At 35.1% G+C, this 26,427-nt stretch overlaps 1 protein-coding gene across 2 annotated transcripts; it reads right to left on the bottom strand.

Moving 5' to 3' along the window:
- Window positions 1–1,502: 1,502 nt before the first annotated feature.
- Window positions 1,503–26,427, bottom strand: LOC143182647 (peptidyl-prolyl cis-trans isomerase). Of its 2 annotated transcripts, XM_076383911.1 has the most exons (4): window positions 26,312–26,427; window positions 25,927–26,148; window positions 10,145–10,498; window positions 1,503–2,211 (listed from the first exon to the last, which is right to left on the bottom strand). In XM_076383911.1, the coding sequence occupies exons 2-4, from the start codon at window positions 26,128–26,130 to the stop codon at window positions 2,140–2,142; spliced, it is 630 nt and encodes a 209-aa protein (XP_076240026.1). In that variant the 5' UTR covers window positions 26,131–26,148; window positions 26,312–26,427; the 3' UTR covers window positions 1,503–2,139. The 2 variants fall into 2 exon arrangements, with proteins under 2 accessions (XP_076240026.1, XP_076239962.1); XM_076383847.1 differs by lacking the exon at window positions 26,312–26,427 and having other exon boundaries at window positions 25,927–26,190.

Raw genomic sequence — 26,427 nt, 5'->3', positions numbered from 1 at the left:
GTCCTGCGAAGCCACCACGCGGGACACAACACTCTGAATTGGGTTGTTGGAATATTACAAACAATTTTATTGTATCTAGTTTACAACACATTATCAGAAAATACTATTGGCAAAAAAGATGTTCCTCAAATACCCCCTGTCACTTCTAAAAATAGAGATTTGGCCAATAGGTTTGCCAATTTTTCAATTTATACAGTATCTGGAAAATACATGCTATTAAAAAAAATTTTTTGTCAACTTTCTTGTTATGTTCTTGAATGTTCTCTAGGGCATATATTAAAATCATCAGCGCTGATTCGCCTATAAATGTATGAACTATGTATATTTCAATTTACACAACATAATTTTATTTTTTTTCTGTAAAATATCTTTCAACATCATATAATAAAAGGGTGATATGTAATACTAGTTACAATGATTTTCTTAATGCGTTTAATAAAAAGAGAAAAAATTAACACAAAAGGTCATAGAACAAATATAAACTACGACGTGATATGTGTCCTCGTTACAAACGCACTCTCGCAGGGGCACGAACTACCTATAACGCGCACCACCGGCAGCAGTAGTACGATTTAATGGGATTAGGTTACAGGCGGGGAGTATCGTCAACTGGAATTACGGAAACAGCATTGAGAACGTTTATGATGAGCGACGTGGCTGCCCAGCATCGGAGCCAGCTATTTGGTATCTTACGGGCGGTCCTTGGAATGGAAACGGCCCAGATAACCACTGCTTCACCTGCTAATGTGGAACAGCCGGCATCACACGAAGTGGGCTCCCTCACTCTGCATTTCGGGACGTGTTCTCAAACCACGCAACGACTATGCGCGTTACTCATCGACGCCCACTAATCTTTACATATTTGTATACGATAGATCGAAACCATAGACTGCAATATCTTGACTCTTAGTGATCGCTAAAACTTAGTGTTAGGAAATAGAGCGATTCTAGATTATCAGTAGCCTGCGGACGAGAACGAAAGTCGCATTCACGATCTCTCGTGAGATTAGAATCGGGAATATCGTACGAAACACTTTTGTAACGCGAATATTGTTAGTTGGTGAAACAACCTCGTATTTTGTACGGTTACAAACGCGCATCGAACGAATAATGTTATGAATATCATTTCCACGACCTTGTAGTCACGGCATTTTAATGAGCAATAATAATTTAACATCTTGTACAATGTTCCTCGAAAACGTACCATCTTTTATCCAAATAACTGAGTGTTCACTGGTGTTCTCAACGCGAGAATACCCAAAATCTGCATCCGTTCCTAACTCTCCACCCGAAAGAACTCAGCTCCTCTCCGCATCATTAACCAGCCCGAGCCGCGGAAATTTCGGAAGCTTGTTCCTTACGCTGGTATCGCAAGACACCTAACGTCCCCAAAAAAATCACGGCATGAGGAGCATGCGTGGCAAGTTTGCATGATCGTTGGCTGTGAACACGGCTCGTAGCGAACGATCACGTCGCAAAACCTTAGTAATTAACATTCAGTATTACTTCTGAAAACAATTTATTTCACAGAAATCCGATCTCTTGCAATCGTTGCAACTACATTCCACAACATGTTATGTCTGAATAAGGAAGGTATATTTATAATTCAAAAATATGAAATGTTACAATTTTTGGTAATTTTTTATAACCATAAGAAGTGTGTATATGTATAAAAGCAAATAATGCTAAACGTAAGCACTATTATTGTGAATCTAAATATAAACGTATAATAGAAAAGTTAAAATACAACAACTTTGTAGACAAATACATAGAAATTACGTGCAATTATGAATTTAAAATTGAAAATGCTTACTCATTTCAACTTTAACAAATAATGAAGTCTAAATAGCACATGCTCAAACAATTATTTTGGGAAACTTCTCTATACGTATACATGTTAATGTGCTATATACCATGTAATACCATCAAATAGTCATATTATATGGAAGAATGTGAAGTTAACACTTTCACTTATTTTATACACACATTCACCTGTATTTATACACACTTTCTGATACAAAATCAAATTATTATATTGACAAAGGTGATTGGAATGAATAGATCATATAATAAAGACAGTAACAGTTATATGCAATAGCTAAATAAGAATGCAGTTATTAAAGTAGCTAGCTGAACGATCTACAGTTCTCCACAATCAGCTATCACTATCTTCTTCGAAGTCTTCCCGCTCTGAGATCCCATTGTTTCCAACTAAAACAGACAATACACAAATATTAAACTAAACAAACGTACACCACTAAACCTAAAAAGTTATTTTATAGAAGCACTCACAACCATAACCTAAATTTAAAATAAAATTTACTTTTAATTATAAATATTCTAATCCTTTTACTACAGTATAGTATTTTAGTTTATACGTACAAGATAAGACACGGAAGGGATACTAACTGAATATTTTTGAAAAACATTGCTAATATATATATATAAACAATAATTATACAGAGTGTAAAACAAATATAATCCTTGATATTTAATGGGGTGGTAGAAAATCCAAATTGGAGCACAAAATGTCCTGACAATGTCCAACCTGCTTTCTTTTTGCAATAATATTGCCTAGAAGTTAACATACCTATATGCTAAACTAATAATCAAGGGATTCTGTAATTTTACAGGCGTACTGAAGGGCAGAAATAGAGCAAAAAAGTTTTAGTACATTTTGCTGTGTCCCTTACAACTTACCTCTTCTTGAATTTTTAAAGCTTCATAGAAATTAAACCGCAAGGGATACAACAAAATGTGTTCACCTTTTAACAGCTTAATAAAAACCCGAGTCTCACTCGGAATAAACAGATCGATACTTGACTATGCCCAAGTTTTACTCGGAATAAACTGTCAAAAGGTTAATACTTTTTTCCTTTAATTCTACTTTTGAATGCACCTGTAAAATTACAGAATACTCTAATTGTTAGTTTAGCATATACAGTATATGTCCGGTTTAAATTTCAACACGCGATTAATTCTTTAAGTTTTAAAAATGCAGAAAAATATTTCAGACAAAAGTTGTATAGTATTAAGGGGCGATGATAATGATTTGACCTTGAAATGACTGAGAGCCCTGTAAAGGTTAGATTTTTAAATGGAACCCTATATTTTTTTACTGTATATTCTCGTAGCTGACATCGAAACGTTTAACTTAATAATAACTTAACAATGATTTACGCAAGATACATGTGCAGGTAGTGTTTCGAAAACGTTTCGGTATCAGCTACAAAAATATACAGTAAAACATATAGGGTTTCATTTAAAGATTTAAGTATGACTGTCACAGGGCTCTTCCAGGTTATCTCGAAGTCAAATCAATGTCATCGCCATGTTCAACTTTTGTCTAAAACATTTGTTTATATCTTTAATACATTTTAAACCGGACATATTGCAAATATGTTAACTTGCAGGCATTATTATTGCAAAATGAAAGCCAATCAAACACTATATATCATAGGACATTTTGTGCTCCAAGTTGGATCTTCTACCACCCACCCCTTAAAGTATCGAAGGCTATATTTGTTATATCTACTGTATCTTGTATAATGTTGAGTTATTAGGAGTCCAGACTATTTTACTTATTTTTTTTTGTATAATTATATAGAGATTTAGTCACCTAACTGTTAATTCAAGATTCCTAACTTACTTTATATAACTTACATATACAGGGTGCGGCATAAATTAGTCCCCACGATTTTTCAACCCCTTCGAATGGTCTGACAGAAAAGTGTTTCCTACCAAAGTTAATCAGTATTTAACCGATAAAAAATTGCAATTATCTAAATTTTAAAAAAATTGATTTTTAACAATAAATCAAGATTGCCGTAATATTTTTAAATGGAATTGAGTATTTTTAACTTCATAATATTGTAGGCGACGTCGAAACGAATTCAAAGACCTGCTATACGATGACTTTCAGATAACCTTGAAGAAAACATCGCTATAAATCAGTTGCAGAATATTTGAAATAATTCGGCAATACGTAATAGCAACGTCTCGCATTTTGAGATAAACAAATGAAGGTACACATTGTAAATGCTCATTTGTTCAACTGTTGTCCATTTGTGTCGCAAGATCTTAAGTTTTTTGAGACATGAACTTTCTACATTGTTATAAGAAATTCCGGAAAACATCAACGAAGGTATGTATTTTCAACAGGACATACATATATACATTTTGTGAGTCAGATTCTGAAGCAATATTTACATTCATTTGTTTACCTCAACATGTGAGGTGTTGCTATTACGTATTCTCTAATTATTTCAAATATTCTGGCAACCGATTTATGGCGATACTTTCAATCAAGGTTATCTGAAAGTCATCGTATAGCAGGTCGTTGAATTCGTTTCGACGTCGCCTACAATATTATGAAGTTAAAGATATGACGGTGACCTTGATTTTTTGTTAAAAATCAATTTTTTTTTAATTTAAAAAATTGCAATTTCTTGCCCGTTAAATACTAATTAACTTTGGTAGTAAACACTTTTCTATCAGACTATCCAAAGAGGCAAAAAAATCATGGGGACTAATTTGTACCGCATCCTGTACAGATTCATTACTTATACAGGGTGTTTCTAAATTCGTGGGAAAACTCGGAGATATGGGTAGAAGACAAGAAAATATCTACGATTAAGGGGTTGCTTTGGCATTTTTAACACATTATTGACCGACAATTTTACTGAAAATTTATCTCATGTCACTGGCTATTATTTCGTAATTGGATGTGGAAGTATATAAATAAAGTAGATAAATATCAATAGTATTTTCAATTAGAAAGTATGCTTTCCCATTCGATGAAGCATCTCTCGACATGCGTTGCGAGTCGCCAGAGGCTCACTTAGGCCCAGAGATGCCTAGGACTTCAAAAGCTCGAGGCCTCGTCGAAGCCCGGACACTGAACTTAAAGGGGATGGGCCATTCTTACATCGGTAGTTTATGATATATAAAACCGCGTATAACTAACAAACTAAGCATTTCCGAAAATATTGCATAAGAAGTTTTCGGTTTATTTTCTTGTCTTCTACCTACATTTTTGAGTTTTCCCACGAATTTAGAAACACCCTGTATAACTATGAAAATGTCTTTTTAACAGAAGTTTTATGTTATCGAAGATGTTGATATGATTGGCCAAAATGATTAAGGACTGCGGTTACAGTCGATGCATTTTCTGACAAATATGTCTCAATTTGTCTCGCTTATACGATAAATAGTTTCGGACATATTCGACAAAAATAACATTCGCCATAACCGCAGCCTAACAGTACACAGGAGATATGCAAGTTTTGGATTCGTATTGCCAAAATGCTGTCATTTCCAAATACATCTCGAAGTTAACAGTAAAAAAAAGCAAACCGATCACGATTAGTTATCAAAAATCGATACATCGTTGAAGCAATCAATGGCTGCACAAAGAATGCACAAAGAATGTAAGTACTTCAATAACTTTATTCAGAACCTGCCACTACATCCAGCTTCGAAAATATTATTATAAACAGGATTTTGCAATATTCAAATCTGAACCTAAAACGAACACAATTTCAGCAGACAAAAACCACAGGATTGGAGTCTTTTCCAAGAATTAACTGTGGAGACCTTTGTTTATATGTATGTGATATATATCAGATGAAACTAGGGCCAGGATATTACACCAACCCTCTGAATGAAAGCGGAGACTTCGAATTTCAAGTAGCGACATCCTCACATCGTGTCTATTACCAAAAATACCATATTGAAATGGAGTCGAAGAATAGCATTTTGCTTAAAGTGAGATTACATTCTCAACACCCCAATAGTGGGAAACATTTTGTGTGTGTACTTGTAGATAAAAGCAAAATAGGGCTATAAGCAAATTCTTGGATATACCTGCGCGTGCAAAGTCAGTGAACGAGTGATTGGTCGTTGTCTCCACGTAGCAACAATAATATGGTACTTTGATTTTGATCGCTTTCAATCTTCATTTGATTTCCTCCTGACCTGCTAATTTCCTCGCGAATTATTTCGATGATGGTTCAATATCTGACGAAGATGAAGAAAATGGAAATAATGTATAACCTTTAGGTAAGTTTGATCAGTATCACTGTTTGCATCGATTTTTGACAACATTCTCAAGATCTCTCGGCAAATTGATAAGAACATTTTTTGCTCCTTGGGTGATCCTCTAAACGGTCCTGTTTGGAATTTTCAGTTCAAGGAGGGGTCAGAAATGGCCATTTTTTACCATCCTCCTTTGTTCATTTTTTTCCTACATAGTGCCTATCAGAGTTCCTTACTTCTCAAACCCATACCTCGCACACTAATTGTCTCTCTAACGGTTACAGTTCTAAATAACGTCAAGATTCTTTGTATGAAAGTTCATACTGATTATCACATCTACAACGTAGATTATGTAAAGAAACATATGTAACTTACAAGGAGAGCGCAAAAAGTCATTGGGTTACCGATGTGGTTCAAGCTTTGCATAGTGATAGTAGATACGGTCATTCTGTTTATGAAAATATAGCATTATAGATCATAAACGCATCCTTATGCCGTGGCAAGAGCGCGCTAACAGCTCACAGATGTGACAATTCCTAAGTTAGTTTTTCTATATTTCACATGGCATCACTGCTACATGAGTCAGGTGCCAACAACCCTCCAATTACAATACGAACTTTCTTACCGTGAAACAAAAGTACCAATCGGTTAGTTTAATCGTAGCTAATAACTAACCGGAAAAGTTACCAAGGTATCAACGGTAACGATGCGTTTGTGCGTAACCAGAAATACACCTTATTTACTATACAGGGTGTTTCCAAACATGTTGGACATCTTTAGAGGATAGGTTCTATACAGGGTGTAACAAAAATGTTGCAGTTCCTTGAAAGGGGTGATTTGAAACAACTTTTTCCTTAGCGAAAATGTAAGATGAGGCTTCGTTAACGAGTTATTAACAAAAAACACCGGCCAATGAGAGCACGAGTTTGCCGCTCGAGCGACCGCGGTAGCGTTGCACTGTGTCACTGTGTCACAGTACCGATCCTAGTCATCGACCGTCGAAATGGTTTATGGTAGGGTAGAATTTTTCCAAAGAATCTCCTTGAACCTCCACGTAGTTTAAGCACCTCAGACCTTCCTTGTTCGGACACTCCGAGATCACGTCTCCTTCGAAACCAAAGCAATAAAGCCATAAATTACCTAGACGCGTGCCCCTGATCTCTGCTAAGGTGGTTAGACTGGCCCTAACAGCGACAACTCGACGCATGGTGCTAAAAAATTTTTTCTTATTCTTCGGGAACGGAAAAGACTTTCTCTTCTTCGCGGACCCTTTTGAACCGATGCACGATGTGTCTGTTTTCTGTCTCGAAGCATTGGATATGTAGGCAGTAAAAGAGTGGAGTGAGCGCTTTTGTAAAACTGCTTGTCGGTGCTCGTTGTGCACTTCTGCAAAGCACATGTTTTCTTGACAAATACTGATGTTTTTCTCTCTCAATCTTGTGGTCGTAGTGAAAGTTAACTCATAAGAGAACGATGGGAAACTATGTGAGGGTAGAAGGACCTTCTCTGAAAATATTCTACCCTAGCATAAACCATTTCAACGGTCGATGACCAGGATCGGTACAGTGACCCAGTGACACAGGTTTACAAACTACAGGTGAAGGTTGTTCTCCTCTCCCTTTATAGTTCTGTTGTATTGCTTTTTCGTTTATATGTTATGCGAATAAGAAATTTACGTATCCGTGTTTTTACGTTGCACACAGTTCTCCTCGATTTTAAGTAATTATTCACTTCAAGTGATAAACAAAAAAGGACTCGGTATTATTTATTATGTCGCTTTCAGTTTTCATACTAATGCTATTTTCTTCGATGTATGACGACTTTCTTGTTCGGAGTACAACCGTAGCATCTAGCGCGCGTACCCAACGCTACCGCGGTCGCTCTGGCGGCAAACTCGCGCTCTCATTGGCCGATGTTTTTCGTTAATAACTCGTTAACGAAGCCTCATCTTACATTTTCGCTAAGGAAAAAGTTGTTTCAAGTCACCCCCTGAATCACCCCTTTCAAGGAACTGCAACATTTGTGTTACACCCTGTATAAGTAGAGACAATGAAAAAAGTTCGTGTGGATGTATGTTCGGAAACACTTAGTCTTTTCGTTATACACTATTTTATGTCGTGTAAAACGCTGTCTCCAATCCCGTAAAAAGTAAGAAAACTGTAGGACACTTGGAGAATACATTCTACGTACAAACGACAAAAAAGTTCAAAGGTACAGGGTGTAAAAAAAGTAATGGTCATGGCCTCTAGGGGTGAAAGTAGACTTTCTGAATCGGTGAATATTTTTTTTTGTATAAATGTTGTATGTACCGAGTAGAAAAAAGTCTAAAGGGAACCAACCACGGTCAAGAAACGTATCGTTTAGGCGCTATAAAATTATTAATATGAAAATTTACAATATTGTTGCGAACACCTGGTACACAGCCACAGCCAACTGGTGCTCGTGAGAAGAAAACGGTCGATGATCGAAAGGGATCGATTGTGGTGACAGCTGTCAAGCTGTCAGTCGAGACCGCGAACGCGCACGGATTGCATGTACGCGAATATGTCGGACGAAAGACTGTATAAATTTGTAAATAAAGAGTGTACAAAGTGTAAATGCCTCGTAGTGTTCCTCGAGAGACGATGGGTCGACCGCCGACGGCCTGCCGCTCCAACAATATGTATGCAGGAATGAGAGTGTGCGGCGCCATTTACACAGAGGCCAGCGCCCGCTTTACGCACCCGGGCACGTAGGGATCGGCCACGCAGTCTACTGGTGTGCACTACGCATCGTTCTACACCAGCAGATTGTGCGCATAAGAGAGAAATAAACGTTTTCGCTAATTCCTCGCAACGCATTCCCGTGCTCGTATATTCGTTTTACTGATCTTTACAAAGAGCCAAGACGGCTAATGAATGTGTGGTTACAAATGCTTCTTTTATCGTTTCGTGTAAGAAACAAACGCTAATGATTCTTAAAACATGTTATAGCACTAATTGAGAATATGGATAGAAAAGAAAAATGAAAGGAAAGTATTATATTTATTACTATGTAGTAATGTCAGTATTCTTTAATAGTTAGAAATGCATTATTAAAATGATTAATTACCATATACAACAATTAATAAAAAACACAAGCATCAATCTCAAAATCAAATCAAATGAACCTTGAATGTGATAATTTGGATGAATACATAAATTAACTTATTTAAAATATTATTCATGTTATTATATTTTTCAATGTACACCTCGCATAAGTCATATTTCTTTCATTTAATTTATCTTAAAAAATATTGGCATTTTTCTTTTGTGTCTGCTTCAGTTAAGTTCATTTGTTTGTTATAATAAAGATTAATGCTACGCATTATTAGTGCCATTGTGATTTTTCTGTAGCTAATTTGTGAAATTCTTATTTATCTCAGTTTCAAGATTAATGGACTTATACTCATTAGCTTCTGAACCCTCTATACTCTATATGTATACGCTTCTTCTTTTGAATTATACTAAATGCTTAAAAACAGAGGGTACTCTCACGATACGTACCTTGTATGTAATACAAAATAATATACTGCGTATGTACCGAATATCTTATATAGAAACGCCTAATAAAAGACGTAAATAAGTTACTGTTAATTCATTCTAGAGCGATGTAGCAGAATAATATCTCATCAAAATTACTATAAACAATTTTCTGATTCTGAATTGATAAAATTCTACAGGAAGACACATAATTTAGAATGTGTACCTTTTTTGTATTATTTTTTAGTTGTACTGGAATATAATAGAAAGATTACCTACATTTGAAATTCAGAAAGATATTCTCTCAGGCCAAATGAGAGAGCTTACTAAGTGGAAATAATGGCAAATATAATTGTAATCAGAAATATGTCGGAAATTCTTTCTTTATTTTTAAGTCGGTAATCGATAACTGTTTTAATATTAACTGAACAAAATGTAATGACAACACAGTGCATATCTTCTACGCATAGTTTTTTTCATTTTAACTATGACATATTTGTTTTAAAAATGGAGGCTCACAGATGTAAAATATTGCAAAAGTCGATTCATGTCTAAGAAAATTAACTTTGAAATAACAAATAAAAAAAGTATATATACATATATCATACCTTTTTAACAACATCCATTCCTTCAACAACATTACCGAATACAACATGTTTACCATCCAACCAACTGGTTTTGATACAGGTAATAAAGAATTGACTACCATTTGTGTTTGGACCAGCATTTGCCATAGACAGGATACCAGGTTGAGTATGTTTCAGTACAAAGCTTTCATCATCAAATCTTTGACCGTAAATAGATTTTCCGCCGGTGCCATTATGATTGGTAAAATCACCTCCTTGACACATAAAATTTGGAATCACTCTATGAAAACTGCTTCCTTTGTAACCAAATCCCTTTTCACCAGTACAAAGAGCTCGGAAATTCTCTGCAGTTTTTGGGACGACATCGCTTCTCAACTGAAAATTGTAATTAACATTTTAATTAAGACATATCCTTCAATATCATACCCGCCATAGGATTCATTATCGGACACGTAGGAAGTAATTAAGTAACATGTTGACTGCCAAGGGAAAGTGTATAGTATACGTAAAAATCATGTGCGCCAAGCAATGGGTGTCAGTGCAGCAGCCAACGTGTTAATAAAACTTGCGTCAAATATACAGACTATATAGTGGGTGTAAACAATATTCTATAAACAAATTCGTGGCAAAGTTTTTATGGAATTGACTAGAGGTTGTTTTAATACTTCAAATTCTTGTTTAGGAACCATTTCGCAAGTGGCCACTATAGTAACCAATTTATATACAAAGATCTGTGAAAGGGTACTATAGTGACCGTCAGTAGCGAAAGGGTTAGAACTGTTTCCATTTTAAAGTAATAAGAGCTTAAAGTTAACATTTGTACAGGGCGTCTTTTTTAAATTGAAAACGGTAGAATATCTTGTAAAAACAGAAGGTATCAGATATCAACCTTATTACAAAGGTTGTTTCATATAGAGAGGAACATTATGTGGTGAAAATAATTTTTTGTAAGTAATATAGTGAGAGAGATTTCAAAACTATTTTCACTATTTTAAATTGTACAAAAGTCTCCTAGTATCGGCGAAACATTGGTTTGATGGAACAAGAGACTAGTGGACGCTTCAAGAGGACAATGATCCCAAACACCGAAGCCGTCTTTGTACAGAATGGAAAACAGGGAATGGTGTTAACGTGTTAGTTCGTCCACCTCAGTTTCTCGATGGCAATCCAATCGAAAATGTTTGGTCTGTTATGAAGTACAAACTCCGAGAAAAGTGTATTTTAAAATTGAAAACACTAATTCGACGTATTCGAAAAATATGGAGATCTCTCCCTATCTCATATGCCGAAAAGTTGGTTGAAAGTATGCCCAGACGTTATCAAGCAATAATCGCTAATGGTGGGCTGACTGGACACATTATTAACCCTTTCGCTACGGACGCTTTCTGCGCCGCGCTACTCCCGCTGAACGAGCTGTCGCGGCAAACGTGTGCACTTGCGAAACGACTGCGATGGATAATCATAGAGATATCAAATATACTCTGTTCACGTAGATTCGTGGGTGACTTAAGTCACCGTTCGTAGATAGCGAGCATCAAATGTTGGGTGACTATAGTCACCAATCGTACGTGGCGAGCGTCGGGCGTTGGGTGACTATAGTCACCGTTCGTACGTGACGAGCGTCGGGTATTAGGTGACTATAGTCACCGTTCGTAGCGAAAGGGTTAAGTGAGTGAGTATTAGTTTTATAAATGTACCTTCGATCTATGTAACATTTTTTACAAAGATTTATTTGCATTGAGATATCGCGACCACGTCCTTGTGATACAGACTGTAAAAGCTGTAAGAGATAATGTAACCTTCAATAGTTTAAGGGGTGATAGGAGATCCAAGTTGAAGCGTAAAATGTCTAACATAGTGTTAGTTTGACTTGATTTTGCAGTAGTAATGCTTTAAAATGAATATACCAATATGCTAAACTAAAAATCAGAGAATTCTGCAATTTCACAGATGTACTGAAAGGCAGAGATAAGAGTAAAATATTTTTATACACTTTGTTGTATCTATTACGGTTTACTTTTATAAAGCTTTAAAAATTTGAGATATTTGTCGAAAATAAATTAGGAATACATGCGTTGAAATTTTTTATTTTGTCTTCCTAATTTAAAAAAAAAATGGATGTGAACTGGCCCAAAAAGCGTGGAGTAAGATCTACATATTATTGGAAAGGTCTTACGAAAACGCAACAATTTCTAACGTTTTTTTTTCTAGCGTTTATGTGATCTTGTAGTTTTGAAAAAAAGAAACCTGTAGTAAAATCCCATCAGGTGCCAGAATTCGAGTATTGATGCCCAAGAAAAATCCGAAAATGTAAGCGATACTCTAACCAAATGTCTTGGGAAGGACATTTGGCGATCCAATAATTAAGAGACAAGTGCAGATCGAATGCGACCCAACCTGCTAAAGTATCCTTATTCTGTCTCTTCCTATCGCAGATGTACCCTGGCAATGCCGAAAATTTATGGCTCATCCCTGTCCTTCGCCGTGCCATGTCGAGGATGAAAGACAAAAAAAGTAGTATATCAGTCCCATAAAATAGCTGCCGACAGTTTCGATGTGCAGCCCTTTTGCGGGACAGTACTGTATTTCAAATTGTTTTGATTTGATTTGGAGACACTTCCTTCATACTTATGTGATTATACTTTTCTGTGTGATAGATAGAATCGCGAAAAATTCAAAAAATTTTTTCTCATCAATTAAATAACGTAACAAAAAAACGGTTCAGTCATATCATAGGAAATACAATCTAATTTATGAAAAAAATTTTGTAGATTAGCCGAAAAGTAAATTTGTAGATTAGCCGAGAAATAAATTTGTAGATTAACCGAAAAATAAATTTGTAGAAAAATATTAGATGAATCAGGTGTCCAAAATCATGTAGGAGGAATTCTCCTAGTATCGCACACTTAAGGTTTTTTTTTTTAATAAATTTAAAAAATTAATATTTTATGTTTTCTATTCTGCTTTATTTACAAGTTAACAGTATCATAATACAAGATAAAACAACAGAATATCTAATATTACTATAATAGCTAACTTAAACCTTCATTAACCCCTTGACTACTGCAGACTTCGATGCGCACCGGCCGTAACATACGGCAGAAATTGAGTTACAGTTATGATGTACGCCGAGCGCCTATAGGCGCCCTCAGTGTCAGAAACGCAAAATTTTTGAACGCCTACAGGCAGTAGCCCACAGTAGCCAAGGGATTAAACATGAACACAGCAGAATATTGCGACATGACTCACTGGGTATAATTTGTAGTATAAACAGTAATGTTGTATATAAACACTGTGGTTATAACATTATGTACATATCTTTTGAAAAAGAGGTACCTGGAGAATTCCATACAACTATTGGGATGGTACATGTAAAAGCATGAAAAGCATAAATTCTCAGAACACCATACACACGACAAAAATGGTAAATTTTCATCACATTCGCAAATTTTACGTAATTTTGGAAAACAAACTTAATTTATATTTTTGAAAGTAGACACGAAACTTTTTTCTACATGCCCTGAAATGTAAACATCATCAAAAGAATACATACATACGATTAACAAACTGTCTACGTTGAACATAACCTATATTTATGATAAAACTTTAAAATGAAATTTCTCAGGAACAAAAACCCACTTTGACGAACGGTAAGAGGATTTTATTATACTATGTGTATACTAAATATTATACCCAGTTTTATTCTAAAAGTGATTTCCACACCCGTGCGCTCTACTTGTCAGATCAGTTTCAATGTAATTTGCAGTAGTCATACATGTAGTTATCAAAGCATTCGGGGCTATCGACACAAGCCTCGTGTACTCATTCTTCGCAGCTTGAACCCTGAATCCAGTTTTCTTTATCGGTTTCTATACAAACTATACACACAGTCTTCACGTTTGTCATTTTCGATTTTAGTATTCTTGTCTTCTTAACCTTATTTTCTGATAGTGTTTCTGTTTTCAATCCTTTTGTTATTCCCTTTCTTTTTAGTCAACAATTTACAGAGAAATGAGTTAGAATTTCGCTGTTCTCAGATCATTTTGTCCTTGTTTCAGTTCGTTTCCTTTTAGCATTGGGTGATAAGGACAATTTGAAAGTATTTTAGTAAATATTAGAGGCAGAACTAGTACATGGCTGTGCGTTTAATATTTTAAAAAATATATTTCTTAGGATTTCTCTAGGCATCTCCATGGTAGAATTAATTTTATACAGTTATTACATTCATTCTATGAATTTTTTTTACTATTTATGTTACTTAGGTATATCTTTTAAATACTGAAACCAATAATAAACACTAACACAAATAAGATCACAGAAAATTAAGATTTGTACTGTCCAGTAATAAGAGAAAATGTTCAGTCCGGTAAACAGGGAGCAGTGAACCCATTAAAAAAAATTATTTTATGAAAATCAGTGCACTGTATATACGAAATACAAAGGTAATTAAAAAATTACTTACTAATAGATATACTAACGCAATTCACATGCTTTCTGAGCACAAAAATTGGTAGATATAATAGTTTATAATTTCTACGATGTACCGACTTTCTGTCTGTAAGACGCAACAATCAATCAGTTTTTATAGCTGGATACATGGGAATGGAATGAGTCAAAACCGACACATTTCTTGCATAATCCCCTCTTCTACCACTTTTGCACTTTAGCCGCTTTGTCACGTTTCATTCTTTAAAGATACAGCTAATGTCGGGTTTTAGGGGGAACCTCCCCATTATTCGGCCGCGCATGAAAAACGGCGTTGTACGTGAAATTACATAACTTCAACAAATAGGGTAACATATACAGCTTTTGATCCCCATACATTGATTGACCCTTTCCCTAATAAAGTAGTAAACGTAATAGGTATTATATGATACTTATTATAAGTATTACACTATTATATCATATAATAGCGATTATATAATATTTTATGTATTTTTGCTTATTAATTTTCTGAGATGTACAGTAGTACCGTACATCCTGACCGTGATACGGTACCGAAAGTGGTCAGTATGTAGATCCGAACGCGTAGCTAGCGAACGATTCGAAATGGCAACCACTTCGCGTATAACGGAAACAAGTATGAGGAAACGTGTAGAAATAGTTAATAAACTTCGAAGTGGTTCAAGTATTAGTGATCTTGTAGTTGAATATAAATTAACTGCAAGACCATTTCAAACAATCAATTCAAATGTGGGTAGGTAGTCAAATCAAAGTGTCAATTCGGAATTTTACAGAAAATAGTCAAAATTTGAAGTTGAAAAAATTTAGTTTGCCGTATGCAGACCTTGAAGTACAATTGTATAGTTGATTTGTTGAAAGAAGAGTATTACGCGACTTATTAACTGACAACAGTCTACTGGAAAAGGCGGAAGAGTTAGAGGCGGAGTTCGACGAAACGTCAGTCTCCAAAGTCAATCGAAAGTAGTTGCGCAAGTGGAAGAAGCAATACGATATACGGCTCATCACTATACACGGAGAGACAGACGATGGCAACAAAACTGCGGCAAAAGAATTTGCACTCAAATTCGAACAATTTGTGATGGAAGAAGAAATTGCAGAGAAGGGCGTTTACAATATGAATAAGTCTAGTCTTCCTAGTTACAATTTTAATATTTATGTATTTTTTTATATAAGTAATCTGTTACATACGAAGAATATTTTCCGTTACTCTCCCAAATATTCGAGTTTCTGCCTGTTAAAAGAAAACATCCTAGCACTTTCATTTTTTGTTATCTTAATGAGAGCACGATTCCGAGCAGCTGGGTAGTAACCACGACGCTGTACCAACTGTGAGAAATTTTCTTATATGACAATTTCCACTGATTTTTCGGCCTATATAAACCCCGAAATTGTATCTCTAACGGGTTCAGAACAGTACTGTCACGTTGACATTGATTGTGTTTGTTGCTTATGGCCTGAAGCAGACATCCCGAGCGAGGCTTACGCCTATATCGGCCGGTGTTCGGAGCGTTAAACCACTGTCAGGGGGCGCAGACCAGGAAAAATTCCCTCGTCACCTTCCTATAGGATCATCCGAAGGGAAGACCGTCCCAGAAGGGAAGTGATCCACTTGGTTACTACCCCCCTTGTACCCATACGAGTATGGGCCCAAGGAAGGCAGCGTTCCAGCGGGGGCCACGGGGAGGCGGGATCACCAGCGAGAGGCTCGGTCTCTTGCAGGCTTCTGCTGAAGTTCGGTTCTCACCTGACCTCAGAGAAGTGTTTGACTGCACTTAATTAACCCAGCCATTCAAACTAGGTCTAAACGACTGTCCCAAGTATAGCCGCCCGTCCTAATACACCCTGTGTATGCAGGGTGCTCTTTCGAATCTACAGTTTAACCTCACAGAATCCGCGAGTCGGCATAAATTCTGACAATTTTTACGACCACTCTGTAAGTCCCCGTACCGCTAGTGCATTAATGCCGAGCATTACAATCATACACTTTACGCAACAACACTACACTATACACTTGTACGTAAAGACTGACTTTAGGATATACTAAGGTATTCATTGCAATCTGACTAGATTTTTTTCACACCTACAATTACCTTAAGCGATCCCATTTCAAATTGATAATTTCCTTACATACAGCTTAACTTCGCGAGTTGTAACAATTAATAATTAACAAGTTTCGAGGCTAACTAACACTTCGTGCAGCTCTCTGATTCCACGTTAGATTCGTCCGCATGCACTTACTTCCAAAGAAAACTGTATCCTACTTAGTGGCTCCTCCATTTATTCGAGTTCGTCCACGAAAGATCACCACTCCAGCAGCTAATCTGATTTTACATCAGATTCGTCTGCATCCTACAGCTACCTGTAACACCAGGTTCGTCTGTAGATTATCCAACCTCCTGGCAGCACCCTGATTTTGCATCAGGTTCGTCTGTTTGAACTTACCAATCTCCGTAACAGTATCTCAATTTATTTTGAGTTCGTCTGCGTAACAAATCCTAGTGACTCTCTGATTTCGCATCAGGTGCATTCACGCAACTCACGCTCCTGCGACTTACTGATCACAGATCAGTTTCGTCCGCAAGCACATCTATCCTCAGAGACTCCCTGATTTTACATCAGGTTCGTCCTTGTCTATAATAATTCTAACGGCTCATTGATCTCGCATCAGTTTTGTCCATTAGCCCTACTAATATTTGAACCACTATATTCTTTGGAAATATATCTATCCTCACCGGCTTCTCGCGCTGCTCGCGTCCCGCCTCGTAACAAATTTAAACTCACGGCGTTAATTATAATAATTTTTGAATTATTATTGTATTAACATTTTTATTATAAAATGGAAATGAAACAGTTAACTACTTAACTATGTTCTAAAAAAGTAAATATTTATGTATTTTGTACATAATTTAAATTCATTAGAGTACTTATATTTCTCAAAATAATGTATTTTGTAACATTTTTGGTATAAAAGACTACGTTTTACCAGGCTTGAAAAGTTGGTAGCGCACGAGAATTTGAATTCATTGACAACCAAACATCCCATTCTCTATAAGGGATCTTGAGGGTCGAGTACGTTTATTTATCGTACAATTAGATGTGCAACACCGGACACCCACCGAACGAAAAAAATTTCAAATACAAATGGTAATAGAGCGATTGTCAAAATGCACGAACAGAATTTCGGTCAGAATGCTTGGCACTACTATACAGGGTGTAACAAAAATGTCGCAGTTCCTTAAAAGGGGTGATTTAGGGGGCGATTTGAAACAACTTTTTCCTTAGCGAAAATGTAAGATGAGGCTTCGTTAACGAGTTATTAACGAAAAACACCGGCCAATGAGAGCACGAGTTTGCCGCCCGAGCGACCGCGGTAGCGTTGGGTACGCGCGCTAGATGCTACAGTTGTACTCCGAACAAGAAAGTCGTCATACATCGAAGAAAATAGCATTAGTATGAAAACTGAAAGCGACATAATAAATAACACCGAGTCCTTTTTTTGTTTATCACTTGAAGTGAATAATTACTTAAAATCGAGGAAAACTACGTGCAACGTAAAAATACGAATATGTAAATCTCTTATTCGCATAACGTATAAACGAAAAAGCAATACAACGAAAAATAAAGGAAGAAGAGAACAAACTTCACCTGTAGTTTGTAAACCTGTGTCACTGGGTCACTGTACCGATCCTGGTCATCGACTGTCGAAATGGTTTATGCTAGGGCACGCGTTTAGGTAATTTATGGCTTTATTGCTTTGGTTTCGAAGGAGACATGATCTCGGAGTGTCCGAACAAAGAAGGTCTGAGGTGCTTAAACTACGTGGGGGGTACAAGGAGCTTCTTTGGAAAAATTCTACCCTGCCATAAACCACTCCAGAGGTCGATGACCAGTATCGGTACAGTGACCCAGTGACACAGATTTACAAACTACAGATGAATTGCATTTAATTCATTAATGATTATTATTTTTTAAATCTAACGCAGACTACTTTCAACGTTTCTATCTTCAACGTTAATTCTCCAATTCTCCGTTCATTTCTTTTGTTGCATTGCTTTTTCGTTTATACGTTATGCAAATATTTTCACACTAATGCTATTTCCTTCGACGCATGTCGACTTTCTTGTTCGGAGTACAACCGTAGCGTCCAGCGCGTACCCAACGCTACCGCAGTCGCTCGGACGGCAAACTCGCGCTCTCATTGGCCGGTGTTTTTCATTAATAACTCGTTAACGAAGCCTCATCTTACATTTTCGCTAAGGAAAAAGTTGTTTCAAATCACCCCCTGAATCACCCCTTTTAAGGAACTGCGACATTTTTGTTACACCCTGTATATTAATAAATTACCAAAAATGAATAAAATCGCATTTTTAGTTTTCCCAAAATTAATTCCCAAAGTTTTCACTAATTTGGAGAGAGTCACAGTAGAGAAACTTTAACATGTTGCCTATCGAGGCGGTTTTGACTATCAATGAGTGCTATTTTCAGGCCATATGTACCGAAAACAGTACACAGTATAAAGTTTGATAAATACCTAAAAATTACATATCTTTTCGATTTTTTTTTAGTTGGAAAGTTATTTATTACTACAGTAAATATTGAAACTATAGAGACAATTTAATACTTCAAAATAAGACAAAAATCAAAACTAACCAAGTCAAATCTCAATTTTCGTTCATGAATTATAAGCAGCCACTAATCATCACTGACGTAAAAGGGTATTTTCTTCGCACAATTGCAATAGGATTGAGCTACACTGACTTCTACATGACGAGTTTCACAATAGGGTCATTCGATTTACCGAATTTTAGGTGAATTACAGCAATTTTTAAACACTTAAAATTAACAAACGACGCCTCAACCATAACTTCGTTAATCTTAATTTTGATATTATTCATCTGCACACTAAATAATAGTATTTAAAAATACATTCTAGAAAGATTCAAATTTTCGTCCATCTATTTCGTCAAACGATAAAACTTGCTATCATATACAGAATGTCTCACGTAAAGTGGCGGAGCCGTTAAGGGGAGATTCCTGGAGTGATTCTAAACAACCTTTTTCTTTACAAAAATATTCTCTGAAGCTTTATTAACGAGTTATTAACGAAAAACATTGACCAATCAGAAAGCACCTATAACGAACGGACGGACGTCCAGTGACAAGTCACAAACTACGCGTAGCGTTTATTACTCGTTGTGCTCGAGTCTTGTACAAGAAACTCAATATCTCTACGTTATTGCCCAATTTCTCTTAAACTATTAGATGGAAAATTATAAAAAACAATCAGGGACACATTAGCTATCACGATACATATTATGGAATTTTTCCAGATTTTTAAATTAATTACACACGTTGTAAAAAATAAAAAACGAGGAAAGAGTTTAAAAATACCGATTTAGTATTGTAGCAAAACCGGATTTTTGATCATATTAATTCAGTACATAAGTATCACTAATACCATTATGTAATATTTTTGATACGCCATAGTAAAAACATAAAAAGCAATGCTTTCATACTTCCTACGGATTGTACATTATTGTACTGTGTATCAAAACATTGACAATTATACAAAAATACTTATTTCATAAGGAATGAACGAAAATTGAACGTATCAGTTGCTGTAATCTGTAAAAAGTACGGAAACATTGAACTTTTTACAAAATGTTTAAATAAAAGGTTAAATAAATGTTTAAATAAATTGAGGTTAATAACATAACTCCCTCGCTCTATTGTATCCTTTATTGGATGGTGAGTAAGTAGACATGTAATTACTATCGATAAAACACACCCATTCAGAGAGGAATTCGCGTAGTTCTTGAACACTTGCTCCACTGGGTTACTGTGCCCATCCCGCTCGTTAGGGAATTATGCACAGGTTCCACTGATCGCAAGCATACAACACTACAGAAAGCCACCTCGCATTCCAATGCATCGAAAGGACTTCAACAGTAAGCTCGACGCGACCATCGTGGTCTTCAGTCTCGAGTACTGATGACTCCTTCGAACTTACAGGGCAATACCTGTGACCGTAAACGGCTACATCTACAAGACACTCGTTACCATCTCCTACACTAATACAATGTGCCTTTGCTTTCTTCCATGAATTTGATTGCGATTTTTTCGATCTGAAGAAGAGACTACCACCTCCACTAAAAAAAAAGTAACTCAGGAAGACCCAACCTCGTTGGTTTCAACTAACAAATCAAATTCGAGTACTTCAATAAAGCTACATCCCGAGAAATCGGAAAAAATTGTCAGTATCGATCGTAATTTCACCGCCCAACTGTATAACATCTTGTTTTTACTTCTGGAATGCCACGGCATTGCGAACATCGCGTCCCAAAACGTTTCAAAATAATCCACGGCTGTGAGATTTTTAATTCGGTGCGTTCCGCGGTTGTCGGTCGTTAAAAGGTCAAGTGCTTGTTTGGTGAAGTGATCACGGAGTGGTATAAATGCAATGCGGTTTCCTGTGGTGTTGTATGTATATCTGCGATCAACAGTACCTGTGTTGTAAGCTACCTGTACATAATTCCCGAACGAGTGGGATGAGCACAGTAACCCAGTGGAGCAAGTGTTTAAACAGTACGCGAATTCCTCTCTGAATGGGTGAATTTTATCGATAGTAATTACATGTCTGCTTACTCACCATCCAATAAAAAGTACAATCGAGTGAGGGAGGTATATTATTAACCTTAATTTATTTGAACATTTATTTAAGCTTTTATTTAAACATTTTGTAAAAAGTTCTATGTTTCCGTACTTTTTACCGATTACAGCAACTAATACGTTCAATTTTCGTTCATTCCTTATGAAATAAGTATTTTTGTATAATTTTCAATGTTTTGATACACAGTACAATAATGTACAATCCGTAGGAAGTGCGAAAGCATTGCTTTTTATGTTTTTACTATGGCGTATTAAGTTAAAAAATGTGAAAAAAATGTTACACAATGGTATTAGTGATATTTATGTACTGCGCTTATGTAACGCTACGCGTAGTTTTTGCCTTGTCACTGGACCCGTCCATCCGCTATATGCGCTCTCTGTTTTTCGTTAATAACTCGTTAAAGGTCGCTTCCCATTGCTGTAACGGGCTTGTTCGGTCATAAATTGTGCGTGCTCGGCGAATTTTGTTCGAAAAAACGTTCCCACTAGGCGAGCATAGGTCGCTTAACGACAGCGATCGCGGTGCATAGTCGCTTTGGGTCTGCCGGGCTCGTTTGGTGATTAAGCAGATCACGGTGCAGGCTCGCTGGGTACTTCAAACCCTCCTGCTCGTAGAGTTGACAGTTTCAAGTGGACGGCGAACGCGCTCGCGGTCTGATCTTACAGCAATGGGAAGCGACCTTAATAAAGCTTCAGAAAATATTTTTTCAAAGAAAAAGGTTGTTTAGAATCACTACAGAAATCTCCCCTTAACAGCTTATAGAGGGTACTCTAGGGACTTTTATCTCTACGAATTGTATTGCGAAATAAATAAACCAACTGTTTGTACTTACAGGAAAATAAATTCTATTGAGACCAACTTTTTTGAATTACAAATCAGTTCTATTCTTCTTTTTGAATATTGATTTTCTTAATCAATTATTTCTATCGTCAAACTCATCTTCATTATTTAAGCCTAATTTTAATGCTCAACAAAGGCTCCGCGACTTTATGTGGGATACCCGGTATACTGAAGTGAGAGAATCTGTCTTACTTTCATTATACCTACTTTATTTATATTCCAATATTTAGAATTTAATATTTAAACACTCATCATAATATAATAATATACAGGGTGTCCCAGCAAACACTGTACAGTGCGTTACTTCCTAAAGTATTAGAGATAAACAAAAATTGTTTATACAGGATTGCGTGGTGCGACGGGGCCAATTTATTAGCGAAGGCGAATTTTTTGTAACACTATTATTACATGAGATATGATGGTCAAGCTTGGTTTTCCAAATGGAACTATATATTTTTTTACAGATCAGTTGATAGTGTGTTTCAAGACGAATCCAGCAACGTCTAATTTATATACTTTTTTAAATTAATTTTCGAGATATTGCGCCTACAAATTTAATGATTTTCGTCGGAAGAGAATTTTAGTATCGGTTTCAAGGAGTAATGCCTAACACGCGCCATCGGGAGGGAACAATAGACCGTCCGCAGTACCTGCTGGTCAGAAAGGTTTTCTTCCGACGAAAATCACTAAATTTGTAAGCGCAATGTCTCGAAAATTAATTTAAAAAAGTACATAAATTAGATGTCGTTGCATTCGTCTTGAAATACACTATCGACTGATCTGTAAAAAAATATATAGTTCCGTTTAAAAAACTAAACTTGACCATCATATCTCATGTAATAATAATGTTATAAAAAATTCGCCTTCACTAATAAATTGGTCCCTTCGAACCATGCAATCCTATATGAACTATTTTTTTTTTATCTCTAATACTTTAACAATTAACGCACTGTGTTCGCTGGGACACCCTGTATATACAATATAATAATATATAAAATTATATAATTTTCATTATTTGACATATATTACACATTAATGCTATTAATTTTTCATTAAGCTCATTTGATCAATGAATCTAAGATATTGGATTCTATTAGTAAGACTTTCCCTATTAATGTGTATTTATTTAATCGTTAATATAAAAAAAAGTGTATAAGAATACAAAATATTTTTTATATTAAATTAAACTATTATGTTGAAAGATACAAAGAAAATTGTTATAATTTTCCTTTCTTACAATTTCCATCCTTTAATTACATGCATAATCTGTCTATTTAAATCAATTATCTCAAAATTAATCTGACTTATATGGTGCTTGGTTTTACCATTCTTACAAAACTTTCAGCTAACTATTAGTATTATTTTCATAAAGATAGCATGAAAATTACAAAAATATTTTCATGTATAGATCATTACGATATATCTATGTATATCTATCTTGCTCGCTTATATTATACATATCTACTCATTTTTCTTGTTGAATTTTAATGCTATTTAAAAATTTATATACTTTGATATTAACATGATGCTAAGAATTACTATTCTACAATACAATATTGCAGTTTTAAATTATTAATATAAATAAACCCTAGGGTATAATATTTATTAGTGAACTGTAATAATACAAAAATGATATTAGCAAAACTTAGATATCAAAAAAGAAAGCAGAAATAGTTACAACGTATAAAAATGGAGGGGAAAAAAAAAAAGAAAAAAAAATGCACAGTAACAGAAAGACATGAAAACATAGAAAAAGTGATAAAATAATTACCAAAGAACTCCAAAACAAATCAAGGAAGTAGTATATTGGATAAAGGCACATAAATGTAAACGAAATAAGAGAAGAAACAAACAAAATGTAGAAAGTTATATTTTTAACATTACTGATGTTATTATAGCTGTACCTTTTTTATTCACAAGATTAAAATCATTGTAAGATTATAAACTATAGAAATTATTATTAATAATGGGCGAAGTTAGAAAAATTTGTCGAAGATAGATGCAGAAACAAGAAAACAAACTGCTAGTTTGATATTGTCTTGTCTGCGTTACCTTCATATAATTTTATAACTGCTTAATGAATTAGAGCATAATTCCTATTAGTACTTGAAAGACAATATTTAGATGATAATATTCATTAACCCTTCGGGTACTATGAATCACTACATTGACTACGCACCAAAAGATCTGAGACGAAACACTTTTTGACGAAAAGTGAGACGAAATTCTTTTTTTATTATTCACAGACTGTTTTCTAAAAGGTTTCCTTTATTCAGTAAGAATAGCAAATTAAAAGTAGGTACCATAAATAAATTATTATACATGTTGAAGTCACACTCAAAACTTTAAATGCAATTTTCTCAAAACAGTGTTTTACAAATTGGCTTTCTTGATTTTTCGATAACGTGTTTCATTTAAGTGTAAATGGCTCAATATTTCATAAGTAGTTGAAATTATAAAAAAAAATGTTCTTTCAAACAATGTTCCCACAAGCAAAATATTAACCAGATGTGTCTCATTATACCAAACAACTTTTGTAAGAATATTTTTCTCATAACTTGAACCACTTGTAAGATATGCCACTGTTTACACTTAAATGGAACACATTGTCTCTATATGTTTTTATAAAGTAAATGCACTTTTATCACTTGAACTAAAATTATAGTTTCTTCTATGTCCTGTGAAAGTTAAAATTCTTGTGATAAAAACATTTTTTGCTTTAGATGGTTGCAATTTTGTCAAAACATAATTTCTTTGCTTCATCGTAGTTTAGAAGTTAACCATACTCGTATAGCTTAAGATTAACTTTGATTTTCCTGTTTTAAATGAATACAACAACATACATCATAGAAGTCATCTAAAATGATACACCGTAGAAACTATGTAATAATATAAGTAATAATAAAGACATTTACGTAAAAATTACACTGTGTTTTTTTTTAAACATACTCAAACATGTGTGCAATGTATTAAAGTCCTTGGTTTATAATGATTTGAGAATTTTTGTATCCTAAAAAATGCCTAAAAATGATGCCGCCAAAAGAGAATAACTTGTTAATATGAATTCCACAGTATAGCTGTTTATTTAACAATATAGCTTCAAGACCAACTTAATTATAGCATAAAAGTTACTGCTGAATAATTATCATAATGAGACACATGTGTTTAACTTTTTGATGATTTAAATGTTTACATTCAAAACAATGTACTGAAGTTTTTCTTTACGAAATATATAATCATCAGTATGTACACATGTACTTGTATTGATTGTAATGAAATTAAAACTCTATTGATCTATTTAGATATTAGGAAAGCTGTGCTTATCACCACAGTTGCTATAATTACTGCTATACATTAATTTTTATTTTCTTAATATTTTAGTTTTACTTTGTTCGCTAAACTTTTCTATTTATTTTTCTTGCTTTGCTTCTTGTTTTTTCAAATTAATGTCAAGGAGATGTGTATAAATTATTCTTTTAGAGTGTTACAATTATATAAAAAAAAATTGTATGTTACATTTCAATCTGTAGAAAATACGTAATAAAATGCGTCAGCAGTAATCGATGAATGGAACATTTTATGAAAGGTAAGCTGTCACGTGTTATTACGTTTTCTTGTATTCTAAGTGCCAAATTTTAATGTATAAATATAAAATAATAATTTGTATTAAGCAAAATGTGTGTAACAATATTTTCTGATCCATACAAGCCGGAAACGGGTCACATAACCGGCTTTCGAGAAAATCCAAGATGGCTAATCATGCCGGGATTTCAGCAGAAATACACGTCCGCAATGAAAAACACGTCAATTGTAAGAAATTGTTGCTTACCTCCATTACGATACGTCCTACAGGCTTATCATCTGCGGTCATATCGAAAAAAACAAGTGGCAAACCCATTTTCTCGCCGGCTGCGGCAAATGTTCGCGCAAACAATGCAAAATACGATCGTCTCGAACGGGCGGTGGCTCCCAAATGGCTCAAATGGCTGAAGGTCGAATCAATTGACAGCCGGCAGGTCGACCTCAACGCCATATTCGAATGTTACTACCTCTGATAATTTCAGGTAATTTAATCTGTTGGTATTGTGCAATGGTAGGACTTTCATCCAATTTTTAAAGTAACCGACTAATATTTTGTACAAATATTACGTAATAAAACAGAAAATTCTCAGTTTAGTACCAGTAAATATTCAATAAAGAGACATGCTTCCTACCTTCAACCAATCCGCTGCAATGTTCTATGTGTGATTATATAAAGTAACCAATCGCATGTTAGGTTTTTAATAACGTATATACAGGGTGATCAGCTTACTGGAAACCCTAATAGTGC

Source organism: Calliopsis andreniformis, chromosome 1 (genome assembly GCF_051401765.1).
Source record: "Calliopsis andreniformis isolate RMS-2024a chromosome 1, iyCalAndr_principal, whole genome shotgun sequence".
In the NCBI taxonomy this organism is placed as follows: Eukaryota; Metazoa; Arthropoda; class Insecta; order Hymenoptera; family Andrenidae; genus Calliopsis; species Calliopsis andreniformis.
This window is presented reverse-complemented; position numbering and strand designations above follow the sequence as displayed.

Bases quoted from the DNA above. Each gene is read 5' to 3' on its own strand.
- LOC143182647 (XM_076383911.1), bottom strand. From the start codon at position 26,130: ATGGCGTTGAGGTCGACCTGCCGGCTGTCAATTGATTCGACCTTCAGC. The intron at 10,499-25,926 runs GTAAGCAACAAT...TACAATTTTCAG, and splicing joins TAGGACGTATCGTAATGGAG to TTGAGAAGCGATGTCGTCCC. The intron at 2,212-10,144 runs GTATGATATATG...TGTCTGTTTTAG, and splicing joins GAATGGATGTTGTTAAAAAG to TTGGAAACAATGGGATCTCA.